This window comes from Ischnura elegans, chromosome 11, assembly GCF_921293095.1.
Source record: "Ischnura elegans chromosome 11, ioIscEleg1.1, whole genome shotgun sequence".
Classification (NCBI taxonomy): domain Eukaryota; kingdom Metazoa; phylum Arthropoda; class Insecta; order Odonata; family Coenagrionidae; genus Ischnura; species Ischnura elegans.
The window spans coordinates 83,025,843-83,041,205 of record NC_060256.1 but is presented as its reverse complement, the minus strand read 5'-3'; the positions used below and the strand labels follow the sequence as shown (position 1 = coordinate 83,041,205).

The 15,363-nt window shown below is 39.9% G+C and overlaps 1 protein-coding gene across 1 annotated transcript in view; it reads left to right on the top strand.

The window, feature by feature from the left end:
- Window positions 1-615: 615 nt before the first annotated feature.
- The window catches only part of LOC124167883 (neurogenin-2), a 34,114-nt gene continuing 19,366 nt past the window's right edge, over window positions 616-15,363 (top strand). The window contains exons 1-3 of the mRNA XM_046545943.1: window positions 616-863; window positions 5,841-6,096; window positions 11,516-11,651. Coding sequence (XP_046401899.1) covers window positions 759-863; window positions 5,841-6,096; window positions 11,516-11,651 — 497 coding nt within the window. The 5' untranslated portion in view covers window positions 616-758. The remainder of the gene's footprint in view (window positions 864-5,840; window positions 6,097-11,515; window positions 11,652-15,363) is intronic.

Genomic DNA, 15,363 nt, shown 5'->3' with positions numbered 1-15,363 from the left:
TGGCTAAATACATGGTGCCTAATGGCTAACGAGTTGGGACACGGCTTCAATCGCATTTCACTTCCTGCATGAGCACATCCCCTTTCCCTCCTCACCCGGCGAACAAACTCTCGCCTCCGAGTCTTAGAGAATGGAGAAAGAGTCAACCTCAAGGTATACTCGACGCCAGCGCCACGTACGGCAATATTGGTACCTATTATTAATATTGGTCTACCAAAAAGGCCGCTTTCTGTTGTTTTGATCGCATACTGTGGAATTGATAAAATCTACAAGTCTACCGAATAGGTTGACTCTTTTTGTCAATTTACCTTGATTGCATTAATGAGAAATTACCTATTTGTTTATAGTTGAGCGGATCTAAAAATTTTACTCTTTCGCTCACATTGTTATAGAAATGTACTTCAGGTCCCTACATACAATATCTTCATTGGCATGTTTCTTTCCGTGAAATGGTTTCTTAATCCTCTACCTTTCGTCTACTCCCCGCCATTGCTTTATTAATGTTTGTGGTGTCCCTGCGTATTTGCGTAGTTCTTTAATTTCCCGTTTTGGCGCTGCTCTCGGGTATACCTGACGGTTGACTCTTTCTCCATTCGGAACCACTCCTCGCCTCCCCGTCAACATTTACGCCATTTGATTGACAGCGCTGTTCGTCTGGCAGACGCCATCTCACCTGCGCGGTCGAGGGAAGGTGTCCCATCCGCCCGCGACGCGCCACTACCTGACGCTCGGGGTCTTCAGGCTGGAGGTGTGGTGCAATGGAAGGCCACAGTTCACCGCGTTGGGATTGCCTCTCGACGGAACCGCCTCCCTACTCTCCCGGCGATCCCTCGGCCGCCGACCCGTCCCTCTATGAGGCACAGGTGAGAGATTTAGTGTAATGCATAAAGACCGTTTTACATGGTACACGGAATTGCGCAGGTCAGAGCTGCATTAATTTCTAAAATGGCGTAGAATTGCGCGAATGCATGAACGAAACTAGAACATGGGCTATTTTGCCGTCTCGCTTCCACGCATTCTCGCATGTGTTCTAGCAATTCACCGCTTTACACGACGCAATTTTGATTGCGCCTTCGCACGTACGTCAGATTGCGCAATTCCGTGTACCGTGTAAAACGGCCTTAAAACGAGTCCTCACTCCGTCCATTCGAAGTTCGATTTTTGTCGCCCGATTTTCAAAATTATCCGCATTGGAGCAATGGGGGCAGGGTGAAGCATTAATTCCAAAAATTTGCAGCCACTATGACCGGAATAGAAAATTATAAAAACAAATATATCATACAGCCAGTGGCGCCGACTCCATGGGGCGTGAGGGGGCGCGATCCCTTAAAAAAAGTATTATTGTGGGGAAGAAAATATGTCAGGCTTGTCGATTTTCCCGGAGTGCCCAGTTTTCAGGGCTGTAATGTTGATCATGTTACTCTTCTTAAATGCTTTAAAAACTTTTAAACTCACTATTTATCGAATTTCCCGGGGCAACACCCCCAGTATGGGCCCCCAATATTTTTTATAAGTCGGCAGTCCTTCGCACAGCCACTAAATTTTATTTAAAAGCTCACAGCACGTGTTTGGATTGCCTTGCAATCATCATCAGTACCTACATGAATATGATTGTACCATCATACCAGAACATCATTAGTACCAGTGGCGCCGACTCCATGGGGCCTGAGGGGGCCCGAGCCCCCTCAAAAATTCGTTATTGGTGTGAGGAAAATTGTGTCAGGCTTGTCAATTTTCCCCGGAGTGTCCAGATAACGAGATTCAAGTTATCAGGGTTCTGATGTTGATCATATGACTCTTCTAAAATGCTGAAAAAACTTAAAACTCACCACTTATAAAATTTCCCAGGACAGGATCCCCGGTTTGGGCCCCCCCAATATTTTTTGTAAGTCGGCACCCCTGATTAGTACCTAATTGACGATGATTGATAGGCAATCGAAACACGTGTTGTGACCTGTTAACTAAAATTCTGGGTGAAGTGCGATTTCTTTGTTTACAATTTGATATGCTGTTCCACGATATATCTCCGGAAAAAATTGAGCATCGAAACGTTATGAATTATAATGATCAAATCATCACGAATTTAATATTTGGTTAACAGCGCTAATTATAGCTAATTTCCCTGTGAAATATGAATCGCTCTGCCCGTGAGCGACATGAATGGCGACTGTGTGAATCTATTTAAATGTGCTGTGGGTGTCAACAAATCTGGAGGCCCAATAGAAGAATCCTCTGTTGCAATATTCGTGTGTAAGATCGCCGCCATCTTTGACCGACCACGTGCAAACTTTACACGAGACATACTTCTGCCGCGATTTTTTTCTCTTCTTAGGCCCGGCACACACGTTCCGATATACCGATGAGGTTTACCTGTACAGATAAACCGGAGCGTGTGTGCCAGCCGCGGTAGGCCAAACTGCACAGCCGTAGCTATCTGCGTAGGCGACCGGAGAAGAATAGAAATTCAATTTGTTCTATCTGTGCAGGCGTGTGTAGACCTGTGTGTGAGTGTGAATCACTCCGGCACGCCTGTACAGTTTTTAGTTTAGCTGTGGCTAGTTCCTTGAGTGGAGATCGTCTCACTGCACCTCATCTCTCAACAGAGTTTAAATCTTCCGGTTAACCGTAGTGTATGTGTGTGCTCTAGCCTGCACAGGCATACCTTTCTAGTTTACCTCTGCAGGCGTACCTGACAGTTATATCGTAATGTGGGTGCCGGACCTAATATGAGGCCTCTCTCCGTTCCGCAGAAGTTCAATTTTTGTTGCCACTTTGGGCGAATTCTAATCGGTTTTCAAAAATGTCCCCAGGGGCACAATTAGTGAAGGGCGAATCATTTATACCTAACCTTTGTAATCGCGAGAAACAGCATTGAAAAGTTATGAATTTGAATGATTTAATCATCTCGGGTATAACATTTGGTTAACATCCCTAATTATGGCTTATTTACCCGTGAAATACGGATCGCTCTGCCATTCAGCGGCACGAGTGGAGACTTTTTAAACCTATTTAAATGTGGCCCATAATTAGAATCCTCTGTTGCAATATTCGTATGCGATATCGCCGCCATATTTGACCGACATTACATTAGACATTACTTCTGTCTCGTTCTTTTCTCATTCTACTATGGTTAAGGAGGTCCATGTATTACTTAAGCACATTTTTTACCCCTCCCCCTCTTTGGAAGTAAAAATAGACATGTGAAATCCAAAAGTAAGTGAACTCAATACCCTCCCTCGGCAAGCATTACTAATACTTGAACCTACCCTTAACTCAGTAACGTGTGTAGAATTATTTGTTGCGGGCGGAGGAAAGGGGAAGTACGGGAAATATAGGTTTTTTCTCGTGTAGCTTCAAACCGATGGTTGTCTTCGATTGGCGAGGGTAGAGCTCACTTCAGACTAAGCCATAGGCGTGTGCCATCTTTTAAAATCATTCAGTATTCAAAAGATGATTTCCACTTCGTTATTCACGCTCAAAAGATGATTTCTCTTGCCCTGATGGTTGAAAATTGCCTGATAATCAGTTTTGTTCCTTACTCTTTTTGTGATTTTAAAGTTTTTCCAAGTTTATTTATGTGCGACTGAATTTAAAACTTCTTAAGACGCGTTAGGTATTAAAATTATAAAATACATGCGTTGCAAATCACCTGATCCGTCGCATCGTCACGTTGGTACTGCATATAATATGCGTTACATTCAGTGGCGTAACTGGGAATATGATTTGGGGATGGAGAAATACATTTTACATCATTTTGGCACTAAAAATTTTACTTTAAGCAGATGCAGTCATAATGTGTCAAAGCTAGACAATAGTTTTAAATAAATTTTTATTTTTCTGATGCTTTGGGGAGATCTATCTCCTCATCCCCCCAATAGTTACGCCACTGATTACATTAGTGTATACCCTTTAATATTACTCCACATTTCGGAGTTATGACACATATACATTACTAAAAAGAATTGTCAAATTTGTTTTTCTGTCGGCTGTCGACACATTCATGAATTATCTGCATCTTATCTCATGACTCTCGGCCTCTAATATATCCTATTGGTACAGTGCAGCTAACAGTCAAACCAGTTATATTAAGCTAAAAAAAATACAAATCAAATAACACGTAGATACTTTGAAACTCTGGTTTTTATCGATTGAATAGTGATGAAAATGAGGCAATCGGTATCCTAATAAATTAATTGTTAGTAATGCGTTATGTTTGTTTATCCATTGTTGTAAGTGCTACTGGAAAGGGAATTACCGAGGAGAGGAGAATACATGGGTTTTATTTATATTTTTTAGCTTACTGTGTGTTTAGTGCTGTGAAATCAACAACATACTCGTAAAGAAGTCACTTTCAAATGGACGCTACGATTTGCAACCCAAATATTCTCCTCTCCTTGCTTCTTTGGCTGCTGTCTGTTCATGCAGCATTTACAAAACATGTTTTGTGCTGTATCGTGTGTCGTATCATAAAATCATTGTTTATAAGCTTAAACTACAGAGATTTTTACTTATAAAATAAAAAAACTGATTTTAACTTTTTATTTTGAGGAATTTGATTGTTGTAGTCTTTTATCTTTCGTAAAAATGAGAAAATACGTGCGTCATGTTTCATTGCAACATCATGGATTATAGGCACATAATATGGAGATTTATTCTGATATCGAATTTTATGAAAATTTATAAATTCCAAATTATTAGTAATCTTTAGAAAACGGCATTCCATTACCATTCATAAAATGGGCAAAAATGGAGACGCAAAATAATTATTCCACAATTTACGCCAAAAGAAGTGTTAACTTACAACGGTAAGCCCCCAAGGACTGCCTTATTATATTTCTTTTATTTGTCTACTGAGAGCATTACATTATATTGATACGACCTCATTATCTTATATTGATATACATTTATATAGGCGCTCTGGGGTGGTTGGAGGCCCTCGGTTGGGATGCCACAGCAGATCCGGGGGTCCTCCCTCAGAAAATTTTAGGAAAACGCATGCTCGGAAATTGATTTTGACGCTATTCTGACTCCTAAAAACTAGTTGAAAGCTAATGAAACACAATAATTTCGTAAGAATGAATGCGATGAAAAGTGAGAATTTCGCGGCTTATAAAATTTAAGTTTGCATGCTGGATCCATTATCTATTTAGTGAGTTTTTTCCTTGATACTGCTCTGAAATTAATAAAAACCTCTAATAAGCTTTTCGAATAACCCTTTCAAAAATTCTGTTTTTTAGCAAATTTATTTTATTCCTTTTTTATAATCTTTTTACATTGAGTATGTTGTAAATAAAGCGTTATATGGTATATCTCACTGTACCCCCTCTTCTAAACTCATATTTCTGAATAGCTCTATTACCTATTCATCCTCAGAACTACTGTTTCCATCAGAAGAATTCGGGCGGATTTAAATCTTATTCACATACCCCAACCCCGTACCTACAAGTACCTAATTTACTTCCACATTATAGCATCCAAGTTTTGGAATTAAAATACCCCTCCACTCTGGAATCCTTTGAGAGGAAATATTTGCGAATATTTAAAACATTAGCACTGTTATTTTGAAATGTAAGAATCTTTTTGATGCTTACTTTGATTTTTTAAACATTTGTATTCATAAACTCTTGTGTTTATGTTATGATTAATTCATAATGATTGTATTTTTAGCAGAACGTTATTTGTACTTATGTTTTTTACACTTATGGGTTTTCCGAGAGCATAAATAAAACCATTCATTCAATATATCATGAGCAGCCCGCGACAATTAATGATATTATCATTACGATTTTTATATCCATTGTGATTATCTTGTGTTGCCTTGGTATGTTACACATGCACAGAGTGTAGTGGAGGGTGGCAGGATCAACAGGAGACCTTGCTCAGTCCCCGGACCAGGGGTGGCATGCTGTATAGTCCCTCACGGTACCGGAGACGAGGGACCTGCCGCCGGTGGACCGGCCCTGGAGATGATGCGAGTGCCTGCATTGGTACCCTTCCAGCCCGATGGGGCCCTGGCTGATGAGTCGGCTCACGTAGTGCTCATAGAAGAGGCTAGGAATGCAGCTTGGGGCAATGATGCTAAAGGAGACGAGAAAGGTCAGTGGTTGTTGACAGTGCAGTGCTGGTAAGGATGCCAGTTCAGATTTCTTCAATGACTAGTATGTCAGATGCGTTCACAGAAACACCAGCGACACTAAACAAATACGTTCATTTGTGTTGCCGGTCTCGGTGGCGGGGGAGTAAGGTCGTCGCTTGCCAAACTGAAGGCCGCGGGTTTGAGTTTCTGTAGTGAATAAATATTACTATGTCATCGGCCATTTAAAAATATTTATGGATTTAAAAATTATGGATTTTCACGTTAAAATACACTGTCTTTGTGAGAGAATGATGACCTTCTCTCGTAAAATATTTTGTGTCTCAAATTTGGGCCGAAATATATCGTTGAAAAAGTAGCACAACATAGAATAGACATCGATGCCCAATATATATTTTTTTCAGAGGGGGTTACCGATATGTTAGCGTCAGTACTTAAGTTTAAAGAACATAATTCCGGTTTTCTGCACAGCGAGCAGCAGCGGGCTGAAATCCAAAAACGCTGGCCAAAAATCGCAGTAGTCTTGATTATTGGGCCAAATTTATGAAAGTTTTTGTGAATTTTATATTGTGAAGATACAATGAAACTTAGTTAGGATGATGTAATCCACAATACTGTTTAGGAGGTCAAAATCAATTAAAAATAGGAAAAAAGTGCAGGAAGCATAGTTTCCGGGGGCAAATCGAAATTTTGATACGGGAATATCAAGGGAAAGATAGAATTTCACACATTTCTAACAACGTTAAACCTATCGAATAGCTGTTTACAAGGTAAAGGATGATTCAAAATTGCTATTCGGTCTTTAAATTTGAGAGTTTGGTCATTGAAGAGTGATAATGTAGAAAAATGCCATTAACAAATATTTTTATTGCTACTTGCTCAAAAACAAAGACGTGCCAATTAAACTCCTAGTCTGAATCAGAGGATAAAAACTCCTCATATGTCAAAATATTTTCTTTTGTCACAAGAAGATTGTTCACCTCCTCGCATATTTTTTTTTACTTTACGGGGAACACCTAACAGAACAAGAAATGGAAAGGTGTAATGAAGGCAGTAGTCTATTGAAAAAGTAAAGGTTTGTGGCAATCCTAGACACTTCTGTAGCACGTTTTCACAGTATCTTCCACGTCGCCTCTTGAGAAAACTATCCAACTATCTATCGTTCGGGGGGGGGGGGGGGTCCAAAACCAGGGGGGAAAATTTTTTGAAAAACAGGTTGCTACTAGTGACAACAGTACCAATCAATTTTCAATTGACCCACTGGTTTCGAAGTTGGCAGAGGTTTGCGTTATTTACAACAACTCCGTCAATTTTAGTGGTATAGACAATTTGTTTTCAGCAAACTGCTAATAATAGATGTGGCTTCTTTGTATCAAAATTGCAAGTTGTAGGAACGACAACTACGGGAATGCCAAACGCTGAAAGTTGGGCAACTTGATTTTACGCGCAAAACACGGGTTCTTTTTTGAGAAAAAAATTAAGTACAGGAAATACTGTTCAGCCGAAGATTTTTTAAGTACATAATACAACGTAGAAATAAATTATCCTTCGTATGCTTTTTGTTGCATTGAAATTGAGTGCTTCATTTTGACGCTGGAGCTCCTCAAACTCGGGTATCTTGCTTTTTTTACAGACAGTAAGTAATGGGTTTTAAACTAATGTTAGTACTTTTCGGAAAAACTTCATTTGTTAAGGAAATATTTTGTAAAGTCATGATAAAAAATATTTTGTTTTCTTTTATGAAGGAAAATAATTGTATTTATATTTCGGGGGGGGGGGGGGAGGGGTCCGGATCCCCTGCACTCCCCCCCACCCCCCATGGCTACGCCACTGTAAAAGGAAGAATGGCGTGTTTAAAAATTCCCATTCCATGTATTAAAACTTTGTGAATAATTGGTGGCATGTTATACCCTGTATAAATTTTTACGTTCAGTTTAGCTGTTTTAAGAGAGTAAGATGCGTAAACCGTATCATTTACTTGAATTTCAGCCGATACAGCTCTAAAAATTGCTGAGAAGCGGGTTATTAGATTGTCCGCAATTCCTTTAAAGGATTCTACTCGGCATTCTATTAGGATTGTCGATTAATAATTGTTTACCAACTGGAAGACATTTGGGAGATATTTTAACACTGCGGAAGAAAGTGTTAATGGCTGTTTTCAGAAGAAATTGACTTCAGAAATCTACTGTTCACTGTGGAGAACTCATGCCACTTTCGAAAATATTGGTAAAAACACTTTTAGAATGAAGGCCGCAAGCAAAGTTTTTAATTTCTCGTCTTCTTCCAAAAAACGTTTTTTATGTAAAAACTCTAAAACGAATGGTTCTTCTGCTTCATGGACCTATTTGCCCAGACCACACTATCTAAATTTTTGCGAGTCAATTTCGTGGTATCCATAACTGGGCCACTATACTGTGAATGTTCTTCAGCGTAAACTTATTGTTAGACAAGGAATACTGAAGGGCAGGGGCAGAGCTAAGAATTAAGGCTAGGTAAGGCTAATAATTAAGGGGGGTTTTAGGTGCAAATAACACTAGGGTGCCTGGGATAGTATACCCTCCAGGGGAAGCGGTAGGTGCCGGTGCCCTCCGCCAGAAAAAAATTGAGATAAATGGTTCAAAATGTTGAGTTTTACGGCCTTCTTAGGAATATTTTGTTAATCCTCACACTATTCTAAAAGCAATATTAATCCAATTAAGTAAAATAGATTTAACTTAAAAATTTCTCTGATCTCTGGGGGAGTTTTATCCCCCAAAACCCCCCCTCGCTGCGCCACTGCTGAAGGGAGACTGATGCCGAGTACTCTGCTGGAAAAAGAGCGAGCCAATCGCATGTGCGGTATATTTTGGGAAAATCCAATTTGTAGAATGGAAACATTTGCACGCGTTCAAAGTAAAAGAAGAAATCTGGGTGCATAAACGGGTAGCCTCGGAGGAGAAAGGGCTTATCACGGGAACCGTTGAGTTTGTTGCCGTCCGCACGCGGGTTCTGCGCTAGGACCTGAGGGTAAAACCGTCATAAAAGGGTATACACAATAATAACACCGAAAATTATAAGTAGTTGAGAGGAATGCACTCACGATTTAGGGAAAATCCAGCCTCTCAAATGGACTTCTATGTATATCACACTTTGTTCCCGATTGCCCACCCCGTGTATTGCGAGTCACGGTGCGCGACAATCACGAAGGAATCGACTTCAAATTGGTGGACAGAAAATATCCCGTTGAAAACCGTCGAAGGCTACAGCTCCGCGGTGTCATATAACGACCGTTTTCGCATTAGCATTCTGGGGTGAAGGGGTAGGAGGGTAAAGAAGGAATGCATATCTCAGCTGGTATATTTCTCGGAGGTCTTTGTGTATGAGTCTCAGGAAAACAACTCACTTTTTAAAGTTTTTAACGCTTTTACTAAAAGCATATTTCCCGATCGTATAAAAAAAAAACTAAATTAACTTCAATGAAGCGTGCACTCAAGTCGGCTGAAAATCTTTCGTTGTCTTCACCATAGACCCTCTGAGGATCGGTGTCTTGAAGTCCAGCTCAAAAACGGTGAATGCTGAACGTTAAAATCCATCCAGTTTCAATAACCTTACCGCCCCTGACGCGCGGAGACGAACCGTGCCGCGCGATCGAAAAATCAATTTAATTTCCGGCGTCGCTAACTTATTTCAAAGTTAACTGCCTACAAATCTCAATAATTCTTCAAATAATGCTCTCATATAAGTTACTTCGCGTGAATTTCACGGAAACCCATTTGAAACTTTTACTATATGTAAAATTTTGTCGAAAAACAATGTCCACCATTTTGTAACTGCATGGCAAGAATTTATCAAAGATATTCGTTAAGACTACGGAAATTAAAAGAAAAAATACCATGATAACAGATTATATAGTTTTTTATTCCGTAAGAATCCACCTTTAACTTCACCATCTACTGCATTTGGAATATTTTCAGAGAACATTGAAGACGGGCATTTTTATGGAAATTCGCTCGTGTTTGAGCCTCTGTATCTCAATAACGGATTATAATCATGTCAAACCAGGTTCAATTACGTAAAGTTCAATCATTTTCGAGTTGAAATGAGAAATTTCAAATTTCTAACTCTAAAAAAAGCCATTTTAAAATTTTGTCCGACCGATTTCCACCCACTGTGCGCCGGTCAGCTTTGCTAATTTTTTCGGTTCTTTGAACTTTAGTGCAGAAAATATTTCTGAAAAGCTCATTTTTACCCGATATATTAACGAAATTCAAATATAATAACGTAGTAATACCCATTAGCATTTTTTTTCAATGTTTCATGAATGTAATTACAAAATTTTGTCTGCAAACCTTACACACTGATTCAGCGCCCTAAAAACGGAAAGAGGCGAAGATATCAACACCACTTCAATACTTTCCTACCGAGGCCCTTCTTGCACATGTTGGCTGGAGTAAACTCTCACACATACGTTGTAGGAAGGTTAATATTTAGGCAAGGATATTGTCTTGGATGCGATGGTTGTATACATCAATATTAGTTTTACTCATCAAATCAATTTACAAGTGTATGAAACGGGGACAACAGAACGGAAAAATGCGATAGATTTCGCATAATTTGCACTCCTCGGGACAAGAACCCTATTCCCAATAAAATACAAATCTAATTTTAAGTATCCTAGTCGTATGTATAGATCAGGCGCGCGTAGTGGTCGTTGTTTAGGAGGTTAACTACTTTACGTTGCGCCTTTTTGATGTACCATTAATTGTAATTGATTTTGTAATCCATTGTATTGACGAATGCATCGAACGAGTTTTTTTATGACTCAAGAAAAGCAGTATGAGAAAGATGAGAGAAAATCGCTGCCCATTTTGAGGATCTGATGTATTTATTATTAAATATTTTTTTCAATATTGCAAGCATGTTTACACAGTATAAAAAATATAGATGCAGGTTTAAATTTCATTTACATTTTTATTGAAGTTGGAGTACAGAGATCGCTAACCAATTCATTGAGCTTTGTACTTGACATATGTTTATTATTGAAATTAATATTCCTGAGCACATTAATTTATTTAAGAAACATTACGATAAATCTTTTTTAGCTGCAGGTGCTAGTCTGTTACATATATATAGGTTTTCTCTTTTTGTCGACTCCCTTATTAACATACATAACCTTAAAAACGGCGTCTCAGCGCCATCTCTGGATCAAACTACAAACTTGGGAATTCAACTGTATTTTATCATTTTAACTTCAACAATTATCCCTGACATTACCGTAAATTCCCTGATTTCGCTGACTTTTCACTTGGGCATTTTTATCGGGGCCCATTCCAGTATGTTATCTATCACAAATAACCTGCCTCGACGTAGTGATCTATCAAAGATCCAATTTCATTTACCTGGTCTTTGCTTTGCAAATGATGACGACCTCTTTATCTGCAGATTACAAGAAATCGGCATGCGATCGGGAAAGGACCAGAATGAGAGACATGAACCGTGCTTTCGACCTTCTGAGAGAACGGCTGCCCACGGGAACCAAAGGACCAGGCAAGAGGCTGTCCAAAATTGAGTCTCTCAGGTGAATAAACTGTTTCCATCGAGACATGCTAATGATTGTACAATAATTCTGAGATTAGCAATGTCAACCTGCCTGTTCAACCACAGGTTGACTCTACTGCGTTACCGGTCGTTGCTATGTCGCCTATTGTTGTGGCGCTGTTGCCTGTCATAGTGTTGCAAATTGTTGCTGGTTGCTAGGGTTTCGCTGAGGAAATGCCGTGGGGAGACAGTAATTAATTGGGTGCTTTCCATTCATTGACACACGTCGACACAAGTCGACTTGCGTCGCGGTTTTCGTGTTCCATTCGGTGTGTGTCGCCGACTGTTGTGACACAAGTCAACAAACGGTAACGCACAGGAATAGGAGAGTTATAAACAAATGCCGCGAGCCGACACAAGTCGACTCATGAGTCGCATGAATGGAAAGCACCCATTGTGGTTTGCCACTGTTTGTCTCCCGTGTTGTGGGAAGGCTGTTTTTGATCAGTTTATGCACGTTTTTTGCCCGCAACTTTATTCAATGTCGACCTACAACGTTGAGATCAGGTCTAAACTGTGCGTGTTGAAATTCTGCGTCGAACACGAACTACGCGATGTATTTTTGAAAGCATGCATCGTGTCATGCGATGGCTATTAATGATGAAACCTATATGACCGAAATGTATGTCACCCATGTTTTCAAACTTTTTAATCAGGCTCACCCGTGATTTTGCTGTAATTTTTTTTCGGGGAAGAATGGGTGCTTTTTTACAAAAACTGTGCAATTATTTTAGTTCATGAACATGAATTAGTAACATCTGCTGTCTCTAAAAACTATTTCAGACTTTTAGACATTGATGCAACTAATTTTTCACATGCGTGAGGTCGTTGTTGAAATGAAAGTTACAACACGAGCTGTTAAACTAGAGTAGCCTAAAGGGACCTCCATTTCATTTTCGGGCTCCACAGTTTCAATAGATCTACCACGAATAATAAAAATAGGATCCTCAAATCTGCCTCTAAATATGTTATCACGCACCGCGCATTTTAATGAGTTTATAAAAGTCGCCACTCGCGTCTCTGACGGGCAAATTGATCCAAGTTTCACGGGAAAATAAGGTATAATTAGGGAAGTTAACCGAAATTTATATACATGATGATATGATCTATCAAATAAATTTTCAATCATGTTCTTCGCAATAACAAAAATTTTATTGCAAATTATTGAAAAAAAGTGGATCGCATTTCACTCATCACCGCGCCGCGGACAGTTTTGAAAACCGATTAAAATTCGACCGAAGTGGCAACAGAAATCAGCCTTCAAGGGAATGGAATTGGGCCTCCTCTATACAGTCCCCTTGACTAATATAAATCTGCTTACAGAGTCACTTTATCGGCATGATGCCTTATTACCCATCCTTAATTAACAGCGAAGTATCGCTAGTGGCATTCAACTCTCAGTTCCCTTCTGGAAGTTTTAATGTCGCTCCATCTGCGTGACTTCATATTCCTTAGTCTCAACGAATCGTAAGAAAACGCTGTTTGAATATTGGCCTAAGTTTCCTGCTGGAAGTATTAAGGTCCAGTGTGTCTGTGTCACAGGAGCGGTTTACCAATTCGGATTTTGTGAAGAATATTCGTACGCACTAATGCGAAAATTGGGAGTGCTAATACATGTATTATTCGTATAGTTGATGGAGGAATTCGCTACTAGTGAAGGGAAGATAGCTGTGAGTGTTTTATGTTATGTGTTGCACAGTGGCGCAGGGAGGGGGGGTTTTCGGGGATAAAATCCCTCCCCCCCAGAGCTCACAGAAATGTTTAAGGTAAATCTATTTTACCTAATTGGATTAATATTGCTTAAATAGAATAGTGTGAGGTTTAATAAAATATCCCTCAGAAGGCCGTAAAAATCACCATTTTGAACCATTTATCTTAATTTTTTTCCGGCGGAAGGCCTCCGCACCTCCCGCTAACCCTGGCGGTTATGCAATACCCCAAGCACCCCAGTATTAGTTGCGCCTGAAACCACCCCCTAGCCTTAATTCCTAGCTGCGCCCCTGGTTTGGTAGAAGCTACGTGCTCCTGGGTAAGGATGAATACCACGAATATTGTAGAAGAGTATCCTCAAGTCGGCCTCAAAATGTGTTTTCACGGACCGCGCATTTTAATGGTTTTAAGGCCGTTTTACACGGTACACGGAATTGCGCGATCTGACGTACGTGCGAAGGCGCAATCAAAATTGCGTCGTGTAAAGCGGTGAATTGCTAGAACACATGCGAGATGCGTGGATACGAGACGGCAAAATAGCCCCTGTTCTAATTTCGTTCATGCATTCGCGCAATTACAAGCCATTTTAGAAATTAATGCAGCTCTAACCTGCGCAATTCCGTGCTCCGTGTGAAACGGCCTTTACGGATGTCGCCACTCGCGTTGCTAACGGACAAATTGATCCGACTTTCACGAAAAAACAGGGTATAATATTGGGTTTTAACCGAAATTTATACACGTGGTGATGTGATCTATCGAATTCATAACTTTTTAATGCTATTACTAATGCAATCACTAACATTATGCTGCAAAATATTGGAAAAAAGTGGATCGCATTGCCCTTATCACCAGGGGCGGATCCAGGATTTCTTTCGGGGGGGGGGGGGGGGGCACAAGCAAGTACGTATCCAGGATTTTGTTCTGGGGTCGGGGGGCCAAGGATACCTCGTAATACAAAACGACCGCAATAATAATGGGGAAATAACTTGAAATGGGAAAAATAACTTGAACAGCCATGACTTGCCCCCCCCTAGTTTTGATCCTGGGTACGCCCTTGCATGTGATGGCCGATTGTTATCGAAGTGGCAACAGAAATCAGCCTTTTATGGAATGGAATTGGGCGTCCTCTATGCATTCGCCATGATGAATACCATTATAAACAGAAATTATCGGCTTTTTACCGTTCCAAGGATGAAGGAAGCCCTTTCAGAGAACGAACTAAAAACCAACTGCATCATTTCAAGTGAGTAAGTAGAGGATTCAAACTGCTTATATGTTATTCAGAATGGTATTGCATGTATATCAAGCTAAAGTACATATCGAACTCTTTGTTCTCAAGAATTTTCGATGTAATGCTTGAATCATCCTCCGAAAGTTGTAAATAATTCACTATAACAAATTCACCAGATAGCTGATAACATATTCGTTTTGAAAAGGTTTTTATACGCATGGTAGGCATCCGTTGAAACCTGTGGCGTATAGATGCGTGCCCCTAGGGGGCCCGCCCATTATTAAATAGTCAATGAAATCTGATCCATAAAATACTGGATAATGTGTCCTCTCATTTATTAAATTGCAATATTACCATAGCGGAAAAATCTGACTGCTGATTTTTATCGGAAAGTACAGACTTAGGTAATGTTATTTGTGCGATTTTCAAACCATTTTGAATTTTTCACTGAATTTTTTGTTAATGGGCCTAAAAAAATGATATTTATTGGCATTCGTATTAGCATTTCTGGTTTAATATCTCTAGTGCGCGGAATTGCTTTACCTGTTTTGATGCCCGACTGTGATGTTGAATCCATTATATAGCCGAGTAGGATGACGCCACAATGCTGCTTCCGAGCTGTCTTTTAGGTGGCGTTGTAAAGCGTTGATCGCATTCGGTTTACGCAGTCGTGTGGGTACAAGTGGTCTCTATTTACCAAAGCTCTCGAGTCATTTCGAAAGGATAATTTAATACCTGCAGAAAAACAATT